This window comes from Lissotriton helveticus, chromosome 3_1, assembly GCF_964261635.1.
Source record: "Lissotriton helveticus chromosome 3_1, aLisHel1.1, whole genome shotgun sequence".
NCBI lineage: Eukaryota > Metazoa > Chordata > Amphibia > Caudata > Salamandridae > Lissotriton > Lissotriton helveticus.
The window spans coordinates 1,103,212,676-1,103,237,374 of NC_136061.1; the positions used below are offsets into that span (position 1 = coordinate 1,103,212,676).

At 47.3% G+C, this 24,699-nt stretch overlaps 1 protein-coding gene across 3 annotated transcripts in view; it reads left to right on the plus strand.

Annotated features, from left to right (window-relative positions):
• The window catches only part of WDSUB1 (WD repeat, sterile alpha motif and U-box domain containing 1), a 321,017-nt gene that overhangs the window by 86,988 nt on the left and 209,330 nt on the right, over nucleotides 1-24,699 (plus strand). For all 3 annotated transcript variants that reach the window (XM_078681698.1, XM_078681697.1, XM_078681699.1), the window contains one exon: nucleotides 8,128-8,312. In XM_078681698.1, coding sequence (XP_078537824.1) covers nucleotides 8,128-8,312 — 185 coding nt within the window. The remainder of the gene's footprint in view (nucleotides 1-8,127; nucleotides 8,313-24,699) is intronic.

Genomic DNA, 24,699 nt, shown 5'->3' on the forward strand with positions numbered 1-24,699 from the left:
TTTATATTTACCCCTTTTAAGTAAAACTAGAGATATTGCGCAATCACCATGCACTTTAGAAACGTAATTTGCACTTGCACTTTTCTCAAGCACGGGTTGTGTGTTTTCTTAAATGATATGGGGCAATTTTAATGTTTACAGGAGTCAATGTTTACCTCTGTGGATATACGTGACACTATTGCCGACTATCTTTTTCAGTAGCGTTCTAGATAAATACAAAAAATTCTATATAAAAAAATGTTTTATATATATTGTTTCACCACTGTGGTCTAATATATGAACGCTATAATCAGGAGAGGTATTATTACAATTTATTTTTGTACAATACTTATATGAATTGTTGGCACCGTACGTAGTGTTTTAAGCAGTACCTGTATTGAGCCACTCACATTATGTGATATGTTAATGTGTGAATAGGCAAGAAATTGGTTCGCGTTTTTTCCTTCTGCAATCCTTTTGGGCAGTTGTAGTATTTTTTCCATATCATTTAACCAGGTGCTTGTTGTTAACTTTAATTTGCACAGTATTTAAACACTCCCATTGGTATTTTGAAGCCATGTGATCAAGGCTGTTGTAATGCAGCCGAAACGCGTCATGCTGGTGGAGAGGAGAGAATAAACACTTAATATTCATGTACACTTTGTGTCTGGGTGATCCGTACTTGAAAAAAACTGCAGCGCTGAAGAGCGGAGGCAACAGGATTTTGTTTTGATATATAATATATGTATTTTTAATGTATATATTTGTTTTTGGGGGTCCCCCCACGCCTCTTGTTTTTACTTACTTTACTTAAAAAAAAAAAATACTTTTAGGGGGCTAATCTTCTCAGAACCCCATGCCAGGGGTGGGAGACATGTAAATCTACACATTGTTGTAAATTTACACTCATAAATGGTGAATAGCCAAAAGTAGTACATGTACTACTAAATGTAAGTACATCTACTTGTGTGTAAATTAACCTTTGTGAACAAGGCATGCTGCTACTTGCCGGATGCTCATCGAGACTTAGAATATTGTTGAAAGATAATCCTGTGCTCTAGAAAAGTTCACTGAAATTGGTTAGACTCTTCGCAACATAGTCCTCACACTTTTCTTTTATTTCCTCTCCCTTCCCTTTTCCTTATTTATTTTCTAGTCATAGTCTTAAAAGTTTGTTTTAAATATTGTAGAATGTCATAAATTTTAATTTTTTTAATTAACCGAACAATAAAGATTTACTTACATGAATAAGGCCCATTCTGTGTAGTCCCTCTTTCCTCACCAAGGTGGGAACATGCCATGCCATTCTCCAGTGGCCTTAATCTGGTTCTGGCTGTGTTTTTGATACTTAGTTTACTTTTGAACCCTTAAATTTTATCGGCTATTTTTGCTGTAAATTTCTCCATTGGTAAATATGCCAAATCTTTGCTCACCATAATCCTAGTGGGGGTGGGGTAGTTTGCTTCCAAAATTGGGCAGAGTCATTTTGCATCGCTTGTCCTCTCCTGTGTGCTTACATTATCACCACTGGATCTAGCAGTAAATCTATGCCTGATATATCTCCAACGAAGTGTAGTAAGGGCACCCGTTATGGCTCAGTCTGAGGACAAAACAACCAAATATACACTATTGTTCCAATTATTTGGCAAACTATCCTGTATTTATTGGAACACCCCAACATGGCCTTAAGTCTAGCCAGGGTCAAATGCCAGCTGGTTAACACTTAATAAGTGTTCTGCTTATGTTTTGTGCAGGTGAAGGCTTTTACTGACCTTGACTTTTTGGCCTCCCTCTCCTCCCCATCCATCCTCATCCTCCCGCTTTCCCACGCAACTCTCGGATTGGCATGGGACTCATGTATAGGGCTTGCTATAAGTGTGCAATCCCCTTTCAGGACAAAGAGCTGCTTGGAGATTGTTTCTATTGAAGTCAATACTTGGACATTTTCGACCCGTCTTTCATATTAATACAGTACATGCCTGACATATGGGAGCTAATAAGGTAATTACTAAGTAGCTGCAAATATATATATTAAAATGTTGAAAGAAGATTTTCAACCCACGAATAGTTACTTGAAAACACTAAATGAAATGCCTGCCACATGCAGGCATTTAATTTAGTCAATTCTATATTTGGTATTTACGCATTGTGGCTGTCTCACTGCTGATTATTGCTCCTCGTATTCAATCTGGAAACCCAGGAAAGATTTCTGATTTATTCCAATTTATATTCAATCCAGCGAATTCACCAAATTTGATTACCTCCTGGGTCAATCGATCTAAATGAACCTGGCTCCTCATTACATACAGTGTGACATCCCGTTTATGGTAATAATTTCTCATAGTGATGGAAGTGGGTTCTTTACTTCTGAATGCTGAATGTCCACCTCGGAGCTCTTAGGCAGAGAGTTCAAGCCAAGGAGACTTTGCGTTAATCCAGCGGTGCTCATATATGTACAATCCTCCCAGCCACTAATCTCTCTCTGACATCCGCTTGTAAGCCAACAGTGATACAGGCCACTAGATCGGTGACAATAAAGCTCATCGGGGGAACAATGGCGGCTGGCTAGCGCCGGTCGGGAGGAACGCCGTGTGGTAGGAGAGTGATCCTACGGACTTCGCAGAGTCATGCCGCTATAAAGTAAGGCGAGGTGGTGGGAGAGATGGGTATCCTCGCCCGAGACTGCCCTGACTGCCCGAGACTGCCCTGACTAAGTGGTGTTCAGTGTATTGGTGTTTTTGTGTATTGTTTGCTGCTGAGCCTCGGCACATCGACAGATTCTAACAGGGACGTGACTCCACCTCCCGGAGTGCCCGGGTCAGGCGGCTGCTTAATGAGGATTGCTGTGAGGAAAAATGTATATGCTCCTTGCTCCTTGCAATTCCTGCGAACTTTGGCTGGTCTTTGGCGGGACTGTATGGGTTGTAATTGTAGTTACCCCTCATTTTTGTGTTGTTCTTCCATACGTATGGGTACTAGTACCTGTTTTAAGCAGGACGTGACTCTGCCTCCCAAGCAAGCTGGGTCCGGGCAGCCGCCTCTGTGAAGACTGCACGGAAGGCAATAACGAGGTTACATTGTACATATAGAGGAGCGGAGTGGAAGATCGGTGTCCCCATAGTGTGTGATTTTCCTGGAGTGCGCAAATGGAGAGTGCAGGATGTAGAATTTTTTTTTGAAAGGAGTCGGACGACGGGGACTCTAGGAGCTCCTTTTCCCGCAATAATATTACATGAGCTGATTTCAAGGCCTATTGCAATTCAGGAGTGGATGGAGAAAGAGAAGGACCCTATATCAAGGGACTCACCTCTTACTGTCTTGAGCACTGCTGGACCAGAGATAGTAAAACGAGTAGAAGGGGCTGATACGGAACAAGTCCTGGGGCAGGGTCAATTTGCACTAAAGGCGCTGAACGTGCTTAGTGGTCTTGGGGATTCTGAAGCTCTTGAACAATCGTGCATAGGTCCACAGCCTCTCTCAACTCGAAGGAGTAGATATCTTTTGCATTCTGTGCAAGAGAATAAAAGTCCTACTGCAATACAAGCGAGTACTCCCCAAACCATAACTCCCGTTAGGAAACCTCCTAAAGGGTAGAGTGAGAAAGTGTAAAAAAGAGGCAGCAGCTTTACTGTCTAAACCACCACCCTCGCTTCGGTCATATTTTAAAATCATGGAGCAAGTGGCTGGTCCAGCAAGGGCTGAGAAAGCTCGTGGGGCTAGAGGGAAGGGGGCCAGTGTTCCAATTCCACAGCCAGGGCAGAATGAGTTGACTGACCCATTGAGTTTGGAGAAATGTTTTTCTCCTCTTATGGGGACTGGGGCAGAGAGCCTGGAAGAAACTATAACTAGCACCCCAGGGGCTCTGAGTACTTCTTCACAGTCCTTTCCCACGTCTATCCTGGTGTCTAAGTCTGCACCTAAACCTATGCTTCTATTACAAGTTATGCAAGAGGAAGGGTCTAGCAGGGAGGGGCTCCCAGAAATCAATGAAGAAGGGGTGAGGATTGACCATGGGGTTTTGGGTGAGGCCCCCCTGGCAACTCAGGTGACAGAGCTCTTACTGAAGTTAAGATAGGATATGTTGTCCAGGTTTGAGACCTCCAAGCAAAATCAGAAGGCTATACAGGAGAAATGTGGGATCCTCGAGCAAAAGGTTGATGGGGTTGTGCTGCGTACAACAGCATTGGAGGAGGGCGAGAAGGCGTTGGGTGAGGCTATAGCAGAGAATTCCAAGGAAATAGCTAGCCTTAGAGAAGATAGTATGACCTTACAAGAGGATCTGGAAAGGTTGGAACTTCATGCTAGACGAAATAATGTTAGAATTTTGGGAGTGTACGAAAACGCAGAAGGCTCGGACATTAAGGGCTTTGTATGCAAACTCTTGGGAGAAGTGATTTTGATTGGGATAAAGAACTTCAAAGGGTTCATAGAGACCCATATAGACCCCATTCAGGGAGAAAGGCCCCAAAGAGAATTTTAGTAAACTTCTTAACTTTCTCGATTAAGGAGTTGGTGCTGGGGCGAGCGTTAAACGAACGAGAGCTCAAATATGGGGATGTTGCGTATCAAATACAATCAAACTTAGGCAAAAGAACCTCTCAGCGACAGTGGGAGCTGGGCTTCAAAATGAATGAGTTGCGTTCCAGGGGGGCCCAAGTCCAGATGAAGTTTCCTGCCATGCTTAAGATAATGTGGCATAATAAAATGCATGTGATTAGAGATGATTTACTAAACAGATGGAAAACCCAAAATAGGGATAGTCAATGTATATAGATGTATTTAGGAAATCTACACTGTTAAATAGTTGGGCACAATGTAGGTAAGAAATACACAATTGATTATAAATGTAAAGGAACATGTATAGGAATATACAACGTATAATATTTACGTTCATATATTTTCTTAACAAATTGGTAATGGATTCGCTCTACTTGCACGGCGAGACCTCAAAGGCCTTTTGCCTTAAGAGATAGGGTGGGGGGTGGGGCGTGGGGCACGGGTGGTTGGGAGCATGTGGGAGAAAAATAAAAAATATAGTCCTTGTTCTGATATTTGATGGGTGGTCCTTATTAACTTATGTAGACTTGTGTATCAGTGCAGGTAAACTAAGGGTTGGTCGATATAAGAGTGACTTAGAAGGATTTGGTAGAGGCCTATGGTTAGTGCACTTTGTATCCTGGAATGTAAATGGTTTGAGGTCTGCAAAGAAGTTAGGTCGAGTAATGGAATTTGTGAAAAGATCAGAGGCGAACGTTATACTATTACAAGAGACGCATCTAACAAAACACGAATGTGTGAATGCTTTTTAAAAGTGGTCCTGGGTACAAGGTAACGTCTGTTCAGATCAAAGCAACAACACAAGGGGGGTGGCCATCCTTATAAGAAATAATGCAGGTATCGTAGTAGAAAGTCAGCAGACAGATTCTTCTGGGAGAGGGGCCCTAGCTAAGATAAAAATACAAGGAACATCTGTAATTGTAGTTAGCTATTATGGGTCCAATGAAGATAACCCGGATGCACTAATCAAATTGGAATCGTGCTTAATGTCTTTTAACATCCCAGTGGTAATTGGAGGAGATTTCAATTTAGTGTTAAACAAAACGTGGGATAGAACTTCCAAAGCTAAATACGTCATACCACTAAAAACTATGTCAGTCCTTAAAAATATGATTAGAGAGTTAAACTTAATCAATATTTGGAGGCATAGGATGGGGGATAAGAGGGATTTCACCTTTTTTTTAGTAAGAAGTACGGCCATCACTCCCGAGCTGGAATCCGTGGTTGAAATGATAAAGCATGTACCTGCGATACTGTCGGATCACTCGATGGTCCTCCTATCGTTAAAACCCCCCAATAACAAGGGGTATAACCAGATGGAGGTTGGATAGGACAATTTTCTGGATGAGGAAGTGATTTATAAAATGAAAGAAGAGGCAGTGATATTTTTTGAAGCCAATAAAGGGTCAGCTACACCTCAAATTATCTGGGACTCTTTTAAGGCCTTTTTTAGATCTATTGGTACATGTATTATGGTAGGTAAAAAACGTAGTGTGAGGCATCAAGAAGAAAGGCTTTTAGAAAATATTAAGAATAAAGAGCAGAAGGTACAAAAAGCTTCTCTTGAGAGCTCTAGTAATGTTCCGTCTCTTGGGAAACAACTAGAACTGTTGCAATCAGAACATTAAGGAGCCCTGGATAAAATATGAACTGATAAATGGAAGGTTAGTAAACTGCAGCATTTCGCCTATGGGGAGAAAAGTAGTGCCCTGTTGGCATGGAAGGTAAAGACTAATAGAGTGTGTAATCAAATAAAATGTTTGAGAGATCATACAACAGGAGACATATTGGATACTAATGTTAAAATTAAGTTGGAGGTCTCTAGACATGAGTAAATTGTATCAGGAGGATACTTCCCCTGGAAGGGATAATATTGAAGATTTTTTTAAGGCAATTGAACTCCCAAAGCTGAGCGAGGATCAGAAGGTAGCACTATCAGTGGATATAACAGAAGAGGAGATCCGACAACAGTTCAGGAAAATGGCTAGAGGGAAAGCTGCAGGGCCGGATGGCCTTCCAACTGAGATTTATCTTAACCTCTTAGATGAGGTGGTATCAGAGCTCAGGGAACTTTTTAATTTAATACTAAGAAAGGGGGATGATCCTCCTGTAAGTTGGGCCGAGGCAACAGTAACATTGATATTGAAACCAAATAAGGATCCCCTAGTGGTGGACTCCTATAGGGCCATATCTTTGTTAAACACAGACTATAAGGTGTTTGCGGGGATTTTGGCCACCAGAATCGCAATGATTATTAAGAGCATAATATATAAAGACCAGAAAGGTTTTATTCCTGGAAGGCAGCTTAATGAGCTAACCTTTCAAATATTGGGAGTGATAGATTTGGTGGAAACTTATAATCTTCTGGTAACGTTGGTGGCAGTAGATGCCGCAAAGGCTTTTGACCAGGTTCCCTGGACTTATCTGTGGGAAGTTTTAAAGCTATTTGGATTTCCTCTTAATCTAATAAAGGCCGCACAACTTTTCTATAAATCACCAAGAGCTAAGGTCTTGGTTAATGGGAAGCTAACCGATTGGGTCAATATACTACGTGGAACAAGGCAGGGATGTCCCCTGTCTCCACTTTTGTTCAATATGTATATTGAACCATTAGCGGCATGGATTAGACAAGATCCCACTATCATTCCGTTTAGATATGGGAATCTTGAGATTAAGTTAGCGCTTTATGCAGACCATCTTTTACTTTATACCCTGAATCCGCAAGTGTCCAAGCATGAGGACTAAAAAAAAAAAAAAGACAATGAAGCTCATCCAATTGTAATGCTTCTGGACTGTATGTCACTTATTGTGTGGAAGGAAAGTATATTTGGAAAGCGACAAATAATCTTCTTGCGTCCATAAATGCGGAATTCCTTTCAAGTCCCACTCTTTGCAATGTCTGACATCATATTCCAGGAAAGCACTCAAGGTTTAGGAGTTATCTCACCAATCAGTTATTGAGCTATCAGTTTCCATCACTTGTGCATGTTGGTGAGACATGTAATGACAGTAGCTAGTTGCCAATCCACAAACGCTTGTTCTGACTTGATTGCACTTCATATACAAAAATTCCTTTCAGTAGACTTCTTAAAACCAAAGACCGAGGATTGCGCACAAACATTTGATGTTACAAAACACACCTAAACAACAAACAAATGTTTTAGGTATTATTTATACTATTACTTTGTATAAGGACAGTTCTGTTAATACCCTGTGAGAATACTCATGCCGGTGCTTCTATAATTTAAGTTGTTTAAATGTATGTAGATTGTGTTTTGAAGGAATAGATGTCTATGCCTACTGAACATGGAGTTATCTGACCCTTTAAAAGGCTGTGTCATGGATGTCCTCCACAGTATAAGCATAGGGTTTGAGATATACTCAAGTTCCATGTGATAGCTGAAACCACACTGAAATTGTAAAAAATGGAAAAGCATCTGAAACGTACTCCTAATAACTAAAATCACATATATATAATTAAAAGCAATGAACTTGTTAGAACCATTGTGTCTCTACAGAGCTCATTCAGGAATTAAATGTTATCGTGTTTGTGTTCTCAGAACTAACATTTTGTGTTTGGTTTGATCCTAGGTGTGGTACAGTGAAGGATGGTTCCTTGGTGGCTTGTGCATTTTCTCCTTGTGGGAAGTTTTTTGTCACTGGGTCATCTTATGGAGACTTGACTGCCTGGGACAGCCATATGAGATGTCTGTATAACGAAAAGGCTCATGATCTTGGAGTCACAAGTTGTGATTTTGCACCACAACCCATATCAGGTTTGTTTTGTTGGGATTTTGAGGCTGTCGTTTTAAAATGTTACTTGTGAGCCTAACTTCTTTTAAAAAAACGATAAGGAGGGCCTGGCAGGAGGAAGGACCTGACATGACGCGTCTTCTCTAAGCTTCGGAATCTGGGCCTTAGTAAGGCCACACAAGCTTTGAAAATTGTGTTTTTATACAACAGCACATAGAGGAAGCAAAATCTGACCCCTGGACACCCAAAAATGAGACCAGAATACAGTGAGGTTTTTAGAAATTGCCATCTGAATCAACACGTACCCTGGCCATTGGTGATGAAAGTGAGTTCCAAGATGGCCAGTGAGGTTCGAGGAAGGGAAGTCCAGAGGATCTACACTGAAATTTGAAGCAAGTTTGGAGTCTGTGGAGATAGTGCAGACAACTAAGATCACAGAGTAGATCCTATGAGACACCAATCATTAGGAACTGTTAAGGCGAGACCAGTGAGCTGAGACTATCTGCCCAATGAAAAATCAAACTGTTACATGAGCTATTCATCAAGGCAAGTACAATCCAATGCACACTTTTTTTAATGAATTTTATTGCATTTCTCTAAACTTTAACACTGTACTTCACCACAGATGCATTGTGCATCAAGGTATAGTTATTTCGCTAGATGAAGGGTATATGTATAGGATGATACATAGGTATTATAACTGTAGTGTTGAAGCAAGCACAGAATGTAAATTTGTGATGCAGTAAATGGCCTTCAGTATATTTAAAATAAAGGCGACTGAGCTAATAACTCCACCTTCGTCCCCCAAACCTATCCACCAAGTTAGTCCTACTGCCGTCAAACAAGCAAATTGTCATCAGAAGAGAGTGAGTCATTCCAGCATATTAAAGACCAAAGGAGTCAATATCTGATGTGTATGTCAGATGCTAAGGGAACGTCAAGGGCTAGAGCCGATATTATAGAACCTAGGAGAGTGTGTCCGGTTTCAGCAAGTGTCCTGCACCTGGGTTTTGAACTGTTCCAGCAAAGTGCCCCATAACATAGCAATAGGTGTTTTGCGTAACCCACTGTATTCCTCCCTACGTAGTGCCAAGCTCTCAGCGGATCTCCATCTCTAAACTTCCTCACACCAGCCCAACACAGGGGCAGATTAGGGGACTTCCAATGGATTATTATTTGCTCTTGGCAAGGAGGAGTACTGGGTCTATACAATGATATTCAGTCTTGGAAGTTTTAGATCTGCGGTGTAGTTCAAACAATCCAGTGCACACTTATGGGTGAAGACCAAGTCTGGCCTGTTCCAGTGACCTTAGAGGGATAGGAATAAAAAACAGAAGTCCCCCAAGTTGAGGGTTGGTAATCGGAAAAGACAAAAGAGACCTGCAGTAAGAAAGATGAACCCCATGAGGTTCTGCTACATTAAATGCACTCAATATCGAGGATCCTCACTAACACATCCACAGAAAAACTCACAGCTTTAGCACTGGAGGCTTTGCAGGACCCAGAGATCCTGCTAGATGGGCCTCTAGGCTGATCTGAAGTATAATTAGTGAGTAAGGCATGGGCCTTGGGTAATTTTACTGGGAAAAGGGTTCCGGGAGACTTCAGAGTGAATGGAGGTTGGCAATGATGTAAGTGAGGCTCTGGTCATGCTCTTGGGCTATACCGCTTTCCAGAAAAAAACTCACCTGCTATGTAAAAAATGAGTCTTCTTGGGTCACCAATCAAAAGATTCTATGCTGTGCAAGAATGGAGGCCCACTTGGAAAGCCTATTTATCCCACATAGAGAGTGAGAAGCATCCAAAAGTGAAAATAACATTTACCCTAGGATCACAGGCTAAGCCGCAGTTCAGGCATAGCTATATTGTAACTTGAAGGTGTATCTAAGAGAATGTGCTGATAGTAGTCTCTGTGTGCTTGAAGGTATTGGTATATCTTGAACAGTCACTCTTTTACAGATGCATTCAGATCAACGGTTGAGCCACAGATGCATCTTTGGCCAAGGCTAAGTTTCCAAGATGCCATGCATCAAGGACATGAAGGTCAGAGAAAAAGGGTTGCTTTGACCTGGCTTCTTCTATGCAGCAAGACCTCCTCATCCAGTGAGGCACCATCGATTAAACGTGATATACAATAACTGTTACTGGAATTCAAAAAAGACATTGCACCAATAGACCAATATTTCGCTAAAGTGATAACCGATTTATATAATTTGATACAAACAAAAGAAGGTCACTTCGATCACATTGAAACATCTCTGACAGAGCACTCACTTAAATAAGATGTATTAACAAGGAGAGTGGAAAACCTCAAAAAGTAGCACACTATAATATAGATAAAATGGAGGATACTGAAAACTGATCATGTCTCAATGAGGGGAAATGAGGGATTGTAATTTTCCATCCATATAAACCATAAGGGGAAGGAAGGTTTTTACGAAGTCTATTTCCATTGATGGCAAAATTTACTAAGATACACATTTTAATCCTACCCCAATCCCTCTCTCATTAAATGGATCTGATAAATTTATGGACAGCCCAACATGAGGGGAAGAGGTAAATGAATCTTTTCAGCTATTACTGTTGTCAACGAATATTGAACTACAGGGCATATCTGACTTCTCTCACGTCTCAATGATCGAAGTTGTCATTGAGGACATGCTATCGAGTCAACTATGGAAAATTAATGCTTTTTATGACGGAGATAGAACTTTATCTTAAAGACTGTAACACTAGGGATACCACTTAGTGTATGCCACTACCAAGCCAGTGATAATAAGGAAATTATTAGCTCCTACAGTGAGATTTATAAGACTATTATGAGAAAAGGAAACTGATTTAGAGCAACGTTTGTCCCAGGTGTACAGCAGCATAATACTGGTTGCACGAGTGCGGCGTACAGAGAGCTGCGCATGGTAATTGCGGAAAAAGAATAATTGCCGGGAGGGAAATCAGCATGTAAAATGCTGTACACTCACCAAATATGTGAGGAGGGTAAAAAGGATGGCCTCGGTTTGGCATACAAAATTAAAATGAAGCAAACCACAACAGTATGTTGTTGTAGATTATGCTTTTAACTAGAATTCTAACACTGGAGCTAGTTCACAAATGTTCCATTCCTGTTATTTCAAACTTTACTGTTCACATGGGAGTACCGAAAATGTTTTGCAGTGTCTTGGAAAATATAGTTTACTCACCATCGAGTTGAAAATTATTGGGCCCTGAGAGGAACTGGATCAGTGGGTAAAATTAAAGAGGCGATAAAAAGTTCAGTAAAAACAAAGCAGCTAGGGTGTTGCCAAGATGGCAGACGCCTAGGAGTGTTCTCGAGGCGATCCACGCACCGTAATTTAATCAAGAGCTGTCCCGGCACTGTAAATAACCTCAGGCCGGGTGCGGAGGGGATAGTGGTCATTCGGGACCACAAACAAAACATCAGGGGGTCCAGCCCAGCCCCCATTGTACCACAAACCAGGCAAAATGCCTGCAGCAGCTCCACGCATGGAGCCCACAAGATGGCAGTCCAGCAATCACAATGTCACTCTCCGTGCACTCCTCCAATTATCCAGCCAGTACCATGCCCTTATCTGATCACTGCACCAAAACCCAAGCACTTATAAATTCACCATGCTGTCAACTTGCAGCACTCTAAGTATCCAGTCACTAGCCATGTACTTGCATAATGATTCCAGCATTAAGACATGCAGTGCTACAATCAAATGTGCACTATCCATGCAGTCCCCTAACCATATACACAGTACTGATTCACTCCTCCAATTACCCAGGTAGTCCTCACACACATCAAGGTCCGTATTATGTATTGGCATTATTTGCAACCTGCGCACCTTTGAAAAGGGGCACTAGGCGTAAACAATGCCAATGCACCCCATTACGGTGAATGCCCTGCCATGGGGGCAGCCACGAACTTGCGCTGCCCTGGAGGCAGTGTATTCATGTGAAAACACGGAGAAGCTGCTCAGTGTTTTCACAGTACAAGTGACACCCACCTACAAAGGGAGGAGAATAGGGGCCTCCGGAAAACGCCGATCTCACTGGAATGGTTTGCCACATTGGGGGTCTTTGAGGCTGGCAATGACGACGGTGATGAGGATACTAGTGAATAGCCGTTTGGGGTACTACCGTGCCCCGACTCACTCTCCTATGCACGACCACGACCACCACTGCCTACGGTGCACTACGATGGGGACGGACAGCCCCGACCCATCGCTCACACTACCCCATCTTACCTGTGTGTTAGCCTTGCGCTTTGTATCATTACATTGAGTGTGACCCACATGTCGATATTTCATTTATGTGCCTACTAAGAGAGTGTCGGGTGGGATTTCGTAGGGGTGGAGGGTGGGACCGGTTGTGAAAGGGTTTTGTTAGTTTGTTCCAATACATCGACACAATGAAAAATCGAATTCACTATGTTCCTATATATGCTTGGAGCAACTGCATACATGTACCTGCGGAATTTACACTAAGACTATATGAATGAAGTTGTATGCTATTACTGCTCACAAAACTATGCTAATAAACAGATTAAAAAAAAAAAAAAAAAAAGTGACACCCACCTGCACTTTCAAAGAGGATTAGAGATCCCCTTGCAGGCGGGTGCAGTCAGTGACTGTACCTGTCTGCAAGGTGATGTCTGGGGGGGTTGATGGGAACCCCCTTTAGCCCATGCAGAGGGCTGCTCTCAGGGGGCTCACTGACAGTGCACCACCTTTTAAATGGCGCACTCTCATTGCGCCTTCTGAGGACTTATTTGACTCTGCGCCTGCATCTGTAATATGGCGCGGGTGCAGAGTCAAAGGAATTTCCTCATTTGCATAGGGCACACTCCTATGCAAATGAGGGGACACCCTCTGTTGATAGTGCTGGCACTTTAAACGTGCCAGCGCTATCGGTATTATAGAAGGGGACTCATAGCACCTGCATCCCCTTCTATAATAACAAAGTGCCCCGGGGGCGCGCAAAGTGGGTGCAAACGGCCGTTGCACCCCCCGTGGCACCCTATGTAATACGTCCCAGAGTGTGATAAGGCTTAGCTGGGCCAGCGAGTATCCACGTTGGAGGGCACAGGAAATGCCCGAGAGGAAGAGCTAGATGTCCTCCACTGTGAACTGGTGGTCCTTAGGGAGTGTAACGAGTACCTGCAGCTACCCCTGGAGGATTTGAAAAACAGGTAGCACCACTCCACTATCTGCATTCAGGAGACTGCCCCCGTGAGCCGAGGGAGCAGGCATCAAGGGGAACGCAGTGTGACTGTTCCGAAAACTCCTCCTAAACTTAGCAGTGGTGGATGTCAAACTGGACAGAACGCACAGCACTGGGAGGTCGGCAGTCCAGGCAGGCCCTGCCCCTCACATCCTAACCTGGATCCACCCTTTCCAACAAAATGAGGCAATAATGATGGCGGCAAGGGAAGCAGGGCCAATTGCATTTGCACCAGAACCTGTCACTGTCTACCCTGTATAAACGGCATGTGCTGCGTCCTGTCACGATCTATCTCCACGACAAAGGCATTCGGTACAAATGGGAGCACCGTTTCGGGCTCGCTTTCCAGTGGAATTAGGAATCATACTCTGTTCGCACCTTTTTGGAGTCTCAAGTCCTCCTTGGTGTACAGCAGATACCTGATGACCGCCAGAGGAAAGCCGTCTCGAGAGAACGGCCCTGCTACAAGAGCTACAGACCCAAGACTGCCTTGATTACTCCAGATTCAAGAGATGAGCATTAGGTCCCACAGTAGCACAGGGATGGAAGCTGACTGAACCCCCGCAAACTACTGATGGTACTGGCCGGGACGGCACGCATAAGTAATTTCTCGTTTGTGAAGTTTGTGGCTATGGGATTAACACGTGGATGGCCCAGCGCAGGGCTCAAAGCTGCCCTCCATTTTGGGTTCATTTTGTGTGCTCTCCTACGGAGAGGGGTGTTCATAAAACCCCTGTTACACTGTTGGCAACCCTCTTTGCACTAGATCCTGATGCAAGGCTGTGCGCTCTGTCCTCCCCAGTGCGAACCTGGCTACAAAGATAACCTGTGGATGTGCCCCGGGCGGTCTTTCCTGTAGCTAACCACTCACTTAACCTAATGATTAAGATCACCACTATGAACGTCAGTGGCCTCAAAGTGCCAACCAAACATTTTGTATTCTTGGAAATGCACAAAAAGACTTTGATAGTCAGATTGTTGTCTACAGGAGACACATCTTCTGAAACAAGATGGGCTGAATGAGGTCCATGAGGTTCCATGAGGTTCCCTCAACAATTCTTTTCCTCAGGCCCCAGCAAGAAGTCTCCATTCTCATAGCCGGAAAATTACAGGGGCAAGTGCAGCAGTCTTCTATAGAGATTCCAGGAAAGCTTCTTATTCTCCAGATCTCCAATCCCTCATACTCCTTCACACTGGCAACATTGTGCACCCCCAGTGATGCACAGGAATAATTGATCAGCAAAGCCAAATATATGGTCTTGTCTCATTGTGGAGACATTCTTCTGTGGGGGAGACTTTAACTTAGTACTTTATGGCAAAATGGCCCAATCAGTTCAGAGGGTGAGCCAATAAGGCGCCCTTTCCCCTGCAGGAACTCAGTGGTTGACGGATCTGAGGCTATCTGGAAAGACATTGACTCACAGTCTATAGATTATTCCTTCTTCTAAGGATCCAGACAGACCTACGCATGACTGTACTTTTCCCTGGCATCCCCCTGTGTCCTGCAGGCAGCGACGCAGGTTGAGACCGGGGTCTCTGCAGTGTTAAACCACTCACTGGTGCACATTATCCTTACAGTTCCCTCCCCCAGGCGAGTGGTAGACGTACCTGGAGACTCAATAACCGTCTCCTGCTCTGAAAGAGACCCAGACAGAGATTCAGAACTTGATAAAAAATGATCTCCCAACAAGAACAAGAAGAGTGTCCCATTGCCTGTACTCTGGGGTGCTCTAAAGGCGGTGTTTCGGGGCACCTGCATAGCTATAGTGGCTCGCTTCAACAAAGAGAGACGCAATAAGTGCCTAGCACTGGAGGTTTGAGTAAAGGCATTGGAAGATGCTCACAAACATTCAGGGGCGTGCCCAGTGTATCGACAATTTACACTAGCTACAAACAGTTGAACATGCTGGACTAAGACAGGGTGCCAGCACTACATGGTAGGCAATAAAACTGGGTGCCTTCTGGCTTGCAAGCTGTGGGCCAAACAGCAACATGACGGGGCCTCGTACATAGTCCTGTCCAGTTGGGCACAGTCCCTGATGGACGAGGACATATCTGGCACGTTTGGGATATTCTATGCCGGGTTATACACAGCTGACGAGATGGACCACGATGAGCTGGAGCATTATGTGTCTGGCTCTGAACTTGTTCTCCTCCCCCGGAAGAAGTGGATGCCCTGAAGGCAAGCATCCGGGTTGGGAAGGTCATTTCCATCATAGCTAATTTTAAGATTCAGAGGGCACCCGAGAGCATTCGCTTCACCCCTGCATTCTATAACACCTTTTGCCCAATCCTGACGCGTCTCTTCAACTCCATGTTGGACTTGGGAGTCCTCACGCCCACCATGTCCGAGGTGATCATAACAGTCCTCCTGAAGCAGGGCAAAGACCCTAGATCATGCGCCTCCTATAACCCTATTTCACTCCTCAATGTAGATGCAGAAATGTTCACCAGCGTACTAGCTGATTGCCTTAAGCAATGCATGCATGGGCTGGTGAGCCCCCATCAGACCGGGTTTATCCCGAAAGAGGTTGTAAATGCAACACAAAGCGGAAACTCCTTCTCATAGACAGTCTCGTTTGCTCACACACCTTCTCTTCTCCTCTCTATTGATGCAAAGAAGGCCTTTGATTAAGGCCATTGGAGGTTCCTGCAGGCAGTCCTAGCAAGGATAGGCTTTGAGCCCTGCCTGCAGCCATGGATCAACAGCGGCTACTCCCACCCATCTGCCAGAGTCCATGTGAATGGCATCCTTTCCTACTCCTTTAATGTCACCAAGGGCACCAGCCAGGACAGTCCCCTGTCACCGCTCCTGTTCATGCTATATATGGGGCCACTGGCAGAGCATATTCGGCGGAGCAGGGAGATCTACGGCATCACTTAAGGTAAATAAGAGCACAAGATCATGCTCTACGCTGACAATATCCATTTGACTCTCTCAGATCCACACCAGTTCTTTCTGGCCGGTTGAATGAGATTCAGGCGTTTGGGAGGGTATCTGGATTTAAGATTAACTGGCAAAAATCTCAGATCCTGAACTTCACAATCCCGACTGCAGACAAAGCAGCATTAGAGGCCTGCTACCTTCTGATGTGGACTGGCAGTTGGATACACTACCTGGGCCTTAAGATCTGCTCCTCCCCGTAACACACAGCAGAGCGCTACTATAAGGACTTCTTTGAAGGCAACGCAAATGAACCTTTGTGGCTGGCAGATGGGTGTCATGTCTTGGGTGGCCGGATTGCGGCCCTTAAAATGACCCTCCTCCCAAGGATCCTCTGTCATGCACACCCTTCCTCTGCAGCCTCCACCGTAACTCCTCAAGAACACTGCAACAACAAATAGACCTTTGTTGGTGGGGGGGGACAATGGTGAAAGGCACAGGCTCGAGCTTACCTTCTGATGGCAGATGGAGGCCTTGGCCTTCCCAATTTGGCTAAGTACTATTTTGCAGTCCAACTGCAATACATTGTGGAATGGAACCAGCCGGCATCAGAGAAACACTGGTGCTTCATGGACTAGATGGTAGCCGTCCTACATATGTTGAAGGTTCCCTGACTAGCTAGACGCCATCGGCCTTGGGGCGGGTACTCCTCCCTGGTCACCAGGCCCACGCTGCAAGTATAGGATAGAACAGCTAACTCTAAAGGATTATTACCCTACCCCTGCCCACCTATCTCCATCATTGGTAACCCGGATCCCCCCCCACTCTAAAGGGTAATGACTTCCTTGCTTAGTAAAAAGCCAACTTCATGTGGATTGGAGACCACCAGGACCTTATGGAATTCGAACGACAAAATTTCCACTTACCAGAGTTCGACTGGCAGCTGAGTAGTCCACAAAATCGAAAAAGAGCTGTAGTTGCTTCTTGCTCTTTGCCTGATGGATTAGGTAGGAAAGGATCACAATGTTGTTCTGTGTAGAGGAATTTGCCCTGAAACCTTTTTGACTGAATATAATCATGTAATTCACTTCAGCCCAGCGCTCCAGTTCTTTCAAGTGGGCGGAGGCCTAGGCCTTGACTTCAATGTCTGGAAGGCCAACTAGGTGGTCATAAGATGGATCCGTCCTGTCGCCCTTCTTATATATGGGGTTCAAGATGGAGACCTTCCAAATCTCCGGGACCTGTGTGGTCAATAGACCGGTGTAGTAGGGATTGCTGACCACTGGTCAGGATATCCCTGTGTGGGTATACCATATGGGCGGGGTGCTCCTGTTGCACTACCTTTCTTCGTAATTTTAGAAATACCATTTGCAGTCAGCAGTGCCCCCCTCCCCTGGTACTGGGGATCAGGGCAGTAGCTCTGAGCATCTGAATCGTCATGGGTTGCAGTTTTTTTGTTTTTTTTCACAACAGGTTTTTATTGATTGAATTTAGGCAGAGCAATAACGTGGCACTCCACAGTCAGGAGAAACCACCAGACATGTTGATACAAAGCACAGTATAAGGCCAGAGTCCAATCAAGAGTTATGGTCAAATACAAACTATAGAAAAGTCCCCTCCCTCCCCTACCCCCCGAACTCCCACCTCCCAACTCCCGCTACCTCCCGGTTTCCCTCCCTAACCCTATGCACGTGTGTAGAAGAAGCATCTGTGTTTGGTCGTGGTGTGGCAGTTATGACGTATTTCTCAGGCCTAATCGAAGGTAAGTGTCTAGGGGTCTTCCTCAGGGTCTGCTGGGGGGTCCAGTGGCAATTCTCTATAGTCAGCCCACCTCTTCCATATCTTAAAGTGCTTGCGGGGGCATCCTCGTGCTTCGAATATTGGTCGTTCTAGACCCATACAAAAGTCCAATCCAGCTCTCCATACACACAGGGGGGGGGGGGCTCTCGTCCTTCCAAGCGCGGGCTAGATCTCTTTTAGCCAACACTAGCCCCAATAGCAACAAGTGGCGTTTATATATGTTCCCACCAACCCCTTCAAGGATGTGAAGTAATCCCAAACGATGAGTGCGCGGAAGGTCCCATCCCAGTACTTCAGACAAAGAGTTCCACACACCCCTCCAGAAACCAGCTATTCTAGGACACGACCATATTGTATGGAGCAGTGTACCCACCGCCGCCCCACAACGCAGACATTCCGGTGAACCAATCAATCCCGCCTTCCACAACCGCTCACGGGTAAAGTAGGCCCTATGGAGAATTTTGTATTGAATTAACCTGAGCCGTATCGCAATAGCTGTTCCCCGCGGGGACTCTAGGGCCTCCCTCCAATCATCCTCATCCATGGAGCCAACATCAGCCTCCCAGGCCGTTCGCAGGGGAAGAAGGGTAGAGGAACAGTGGGTGACCAGCGTCTGATATATCCGGGAGACCTTTTTATCTCCGAGGTCGCCCATGAAGACCTTTGCCTCAATTGGGCTAAATTCAGGGAGTGAGTCCAGGTTGGTAACGCTGGGTGTCAGTGCATGTCTAAGTTGCAGATAGCGAAAAAACTGGGTCTTGGGCATGTGGAACTCCGCACTGAGCTCCTGGAACGATTTGAGCGTAGTCCCTGTCATTACATGTCCCAGCAACGAGATCCCGATTGCGTCCCAACCGTCGAATCCTGACAGCGAGGCCAGCTCGGGTAGGCGTCCATTATGCCACAGCGGTGTTTCTGCAGTTAGTCTGCCCCACCAGCCCACACGACGTAGCGCCTGCCGCCACACAGCGAAGACCGTCTTTGTGACACTGGGCAATGTCCGCCGCAGCCGGGCCGAGTAGAGGATCGTGTGGAGGGTATTGTCGCCCATTAGTGCGCGCTCTAGGGCATAAGCCGGATCACTACTATCACTGTACCACCAGTCATTTAAAACGAGTAGGTGAGAGGCTTGATAGTAGGACAGAAGGTCCGAGGTGGCAAGGCCTCCACAATATGTAGATAAAAAGCACGTGCGCAGCGCCACCCTGGCAGCCCCTCCAGCCCACAGAAAGTGTCCTAGGACAGAGTTGACCTGCCGAAACCACTGAGTCGTGATGGGGTGGGGGTAGTTCTGCAGCTGGTACAAGAGGCGCGGAAGCGCCACCATTTTAAAAATTGCGGACCTACCAAAGATGGAGAGGGGCATCCGAGACCACGTTTTTATGTCCGCTTGAACCCGCTCCCAAACAGGTATTATGTTCCGTTCCCAGGTGAGGGTCGCCGAGTCCGATAGGAACACCCCCAAATATTTCAAACCGCCGGCAGCTACCTGCAGTCCTGATGTCCAGGGGTCCGTCACCGCATCACCCCCAAGGATCCATAAGGTGGATTTGCGCAGGTTCAGGTAAAGGCCCGAGACCTCACCAAAGACCCGCATTATCTCCAACACCCGCGGCCCGAACGTCGCAGGTCAGTGAGAAAAAACAGGACGTCATCCGCGTACAGCGCAATTCTGTCAGAGAGGTCCCCAGTCCACACAAAGCCACGCATCTGTGCATCTATGCGCACCCAAACGGCCAGAGGCTCCATGGCAAGGGCGAACAAGTAGGGGGATAGAGGACATCCTTGTCGGGTTCCCCGTCCAATGCTGAATGTCTCTGACACCGCTCCCGCGACCCGCACCGCAGCCGTGATGTCGGTATAGAGTAGTTTAATATACGACAGGAACATTGGGCCTAGATTAAGACGGGATAGGAGCGCAAATAGGTATGTCCAGCTTACCGAATCAAAGGCTTTGTTTATATCAGCGAGCAACACAGCCGCCTGTTCTCCTTCATCCCCTCCTCCCCGACTCTGCCGCTCCAGTGTTTCTACCAGCGCCGCCGCCGCCGTGATAGTCTCTCGACGCCCGCGACGAGCCGCAGTGCACCACGCGATGTCTACCCCCCGTATAGTGGGTTTCAAGGCCTCCCACACCACCTCTGCGTCAACATCATCCGTCAGGTTTTCTCGCCAATAGTGATCTATCGCCTCCCGAAGATGTCGGACATAGCCGGGCTGTTGGAGATGCCACGAGGACATCCTCCATCGGAATCGTTGACGTTTTCTAAGGAGCTCCACCCTGATCGATACCGGGGAGTGGTCGGATAGTCCCCTCGGTAAAATCTCCGCCGCTCTCACCCTGCATAGGTATACTTTGGGCACAAACACATAATCTAATCGTGGGAAAGAACCATGTACAGCAGATACGAACGTGTACTCACGTACTGTTGGATGAATGTGTCTCCAGGCGTCCACCCAGCCCAATCCTTCACTCACAGCATGCAACCTAGTGGGGGGGGGGGGGTTCAAGCACCTCTTGGCGCCTCCGGCGGTCCATACAAACATCCATCACCTCATTCCAATCCCCCGCAATCACCGCCAAGGATTCCGGGATGTCTCCCCACACCGTAAACAGCCTCTCAGCTAGGGCCCACTGCAGAGGGGGGGGGGGGGGGGCATAGACACTTCCAAAGACCACAGGTTCCGTGCCCACCGTCCCCTTGACAAAGAGAAAGCGGCCCTGCGGGTCCACCCACTGCTGTTCATGGACGTAGGCCACCCTGCGATGAATTAAAATAGCCACCCCTCTGGACCCCCTGGAGAATCCGGCGTGGAAAACCTGATGATAACCAAACCTCTGTAAACGAAGCACTTTTGTACCCAACATATGAGTTTCTTGAAGCAAAAGCACATCAGCCACCTCTCTCTTCCCCCAGCGCAAGACCGCCCCACGTTTGACCTTGTCGAGCATCCCCCTGACATTCCATGTAATTACTCGCAAGGACTCCTCAGGGAGTCGGTGTATTGACTTAGCCATAATCAAAGAGGACCCACCAAGGAGGCCCTCTGCGCCAACACCACGCATTGCGCACCAACAGCAACATTCTTGTAAAAAACACGTGCATTCCCCCCCATCTTCCCTTGAGCCCAAACACAACAAGGAAGGCAACATCTGCTCCCTCCCAAACTCCCCAGCCTCCCCCCTCTCCAACCCTTCCCTTTCCAACAACTCGCACCCCACACCCTCCCTCCCTATACCTCACGGAACACTGAAGTACCTGTCGCGGCATGGGTAGCCTCGAGCCCGAAACGGAGGGCCCAAGACCAACCATGCCAATGGATCCCAACTCCCCGAGCCCAAAAGTTCCTATCCCCTTTCCCCTAACCTCTCCCACCGTAGTAGGAGAATGGCAGCCCCTAATGGGTCATCCCCGAGCCACACTCCACAACCCCACTCATGGTCAGTAATACAGTCTCGAATCAACGTTGAGGCATTGACGGCACATTCAGTCCACTGGGCTGCAACTGCACCTTCTCCAGCCATCGGGGACCATACCTCCGAACATGGAGCACAGAGTACCTGAGGCCTTCAGTGTTCTCTTCCGGACTGGTCAGAGTCTTCTGTTCTGCCGCTATCATGTGCACCAGTGGCAGAAGCCGACCGCTTCCGCGATTTGGACCTCCGATGTCTCCTGCTCTTGGCCGCTCGATCTCCTCGTTCCTGCGATGACCCCCGCGAGGAGCCCGGGTTCAGTCCCGGCTGGGCATGCGGCCTGAGTGCCACCGTTTCGTCAGTCCATTTGAAGAGCTCCTCTGGAGAATCGAAGAACAGCGTTTTAGACTGGAAGATCACCCTCAGGCGAGCCGGGTACAGCAGAGAGTATTGGAGATGCAGGCCCGCAGCTTCGCCTTTGCGTTCATGAAGGATTGACGCTGTTGCTGCACGAGCTTGGTATAATCCGGAAAAATCATGATCTTTCGGTTCTCGTACAAGATAGCATCCTTTGTTCTTGCTTCTTTCAAAATGGCATCTCGGTCGTGATAGTTCAAGAGTCTGGCTATTACTGCCCGAGGCCGTTCTCCCTCCGGCGGCCTCTGCGTCAGGGCACGATGCGCGCGTTCAACAACAAAGCAGTTGGATAGAGCTTCTGGGGGCATCCAGCTCATTAGCCATTGGGTGAGAAACTGTTCCATGTTCCCCTTCTCACATCGTTCTGGAAAGCCAATGAAGCGGAGATTGTTTCGACGCGCGCGTCCCTCCGCATCCTCCGCCCTGAGTGCTAGGCCCTTCTGCACAGTTTCCATCGCTGCCATCCTCTTTTTCAGGGAACCCACATCGTCTTCCACCACCAAGATTCTGGATTCTGCCTCTGTAATCCGCACCACTGCGTTCCGCAAGTCCTGGCGCAGCAGGGTGACATCTGCGCCAACAGCGCCTATCTTGGCATCTAGCATATCCCTGGATTGGGTGATGGCAGCCATAAGCGCAGCATTGTCTGGCCCCCCTCCCTGTCCCCCTCCCGAGGGTCCGGGGCCCCCGCCGGGTCCTGTAAATTTGTCAATGGTCGGCTGCTTGGTGAGGCCACCACCTCCTCCTCTGGTCATGGTCGCCAACCTCCCGAGGGCCACCGACAGCAGGCGCAGGCTCGGCGCAGCACAGGGTTCTCTATATCGATTGTAGTCCCAGGAAGGGGCCCCCTCAGTAGTTCTCCCCCCGCCGCGGGGTGCAGATATCTGTATTTCCTGTCCGGCACCGGTCCTCGGGCAGGTCAGGGCAGGTCCCGCGAACTATACCCCAGATGTCCGCAGTCGTCGCGCCTCTTACTCCTCTGATCGGCCTCCAGCACTAGCCACCACTCCTGCACAAGTCAGGGACCCAGGTGGGGGGGGGGGGGGGGTGGGGGTGGGAGGGGAGGGGGGGGGGACACTCACAGTTCGCTGAAAATCTGGTCCGCCATCCACAGAGGATCAGCAACGTTGTCCCCAATCCGCAATGTCAGGACCACCTCCACCGATCACAGCCCTGGGGCCTCCGTCAGGGCCCAGGCGAGGCAGCCACCCGTGGTGTCCTCTGGGTGGGGACCACGAAACTCGAGGCCCCGGCTGCACCTGGTCCACTAGGCCGCCGCGTGAGGCCGGACAGCCCACAGCAGCCTGAATCGCCGCTCCCCAGGCGGGGGGCCCCCGGAGGGTAGCGTCGGTCCCCCCCGTCTCTCAGGGCAGCCAAGACGCGGGGCAATCGGCGGGCCGGCCGCGCCCCGCAAGCTCCCCCGGGCGTCCGGCCGGACAGCCAACAGCAGCCGAAATCTCCACGCCCCAGGCGGGGCCCCCGGAGGGCAGCGTCAGTCTTCCCCGTCTTTCAGGGCAGCCAAGATGTGGGGCAATCGGCGGGTCGGCCACACCGCGCGAACACCCCCGGACGGGAGGCGCCAAAATCGAGGCCCCGGCTCCTCCGTTGCGCGCTAGGCCGCACGCTCCTCACCTCCTCCCAGCCGCGCTCGACAGGGTGGGGACTCCGCGGACTGCACCGGAGGATTCAGGGAGCCCTCGGCAATGTGTGCCACCGTCGGGCTGTGGTGTGCAAGCTCGGGGACCAGGATAATTGGCCGGATAATGAACGGGCCGACGGGAGCTCTAGGAAGCTGCAACCGCCATCGCCGCTTGCGAAGCCACTCCCCATGGGTTGCAGTTTTAGTTGCATACAGGTTGTGTTCATGCAGGATCCACTGGGATTCTGAGACTGTTAAGTCTAGCCATTGCATGTCTTGTTTTGTTCTTAAGATACCTCCATAGGTCATCGTGCCCCCGTTTGCCCATCAGTGAATTTACGTGCATCTATTCTCTTTCCATTTGTTTGCGTTTTGCATACCCGACCATCTGTTTATGCTGTTTATTTAGGCTCTGCAATCTTATTTACAGTCGGGCTTTAGTTGTTTTGCGTTCTTTCTGGCGGGCTTTTTGAAGTCTATGTATATTCAGTTAACTAACAGTAATATGTCTTTTTTTCTTTTTGCAAAAGGTTGGCAATGCCCTTTGAGAAATTAAATTGTTGCCAAACACTTGATGTATTTCATTAAGAATTGAGTGCTAATTGGCCAGTGGGATTTTACCACGCATGAACTTAAGGGGCGGGCCTCTGGAGGATTCCCATGCTTTGAATTTCTGCAAATTTTCTGGTCCCCATTTTATCCTTCTAATTAGATGCCAGCTTTCTTCACCAGGTGAGTAATCTACTATCCTCGGGTTTTTGTGCTTGTTGGAACTGACTTTTAAGGAAGTAACTAGAGGTAAATTCTTGCTCTTTGGGCAAGTCTGGATGTCAAAGCTTACTAGAACATTTAGTATTTTTGCTGTGGTAAACACATAGTTCAAAATACTTGGTCATTTATAGGATTTCTGGAATTTGTGTTGAATATGTACTTTCGATTATGTGCTGAATCTATTTTAGACTTTGGGGTTGGAAGAGAATGGCAAGCGGACTGTTAGCATGGCTACCTGTAGCCAGGTTTCTCAGGTCGGTT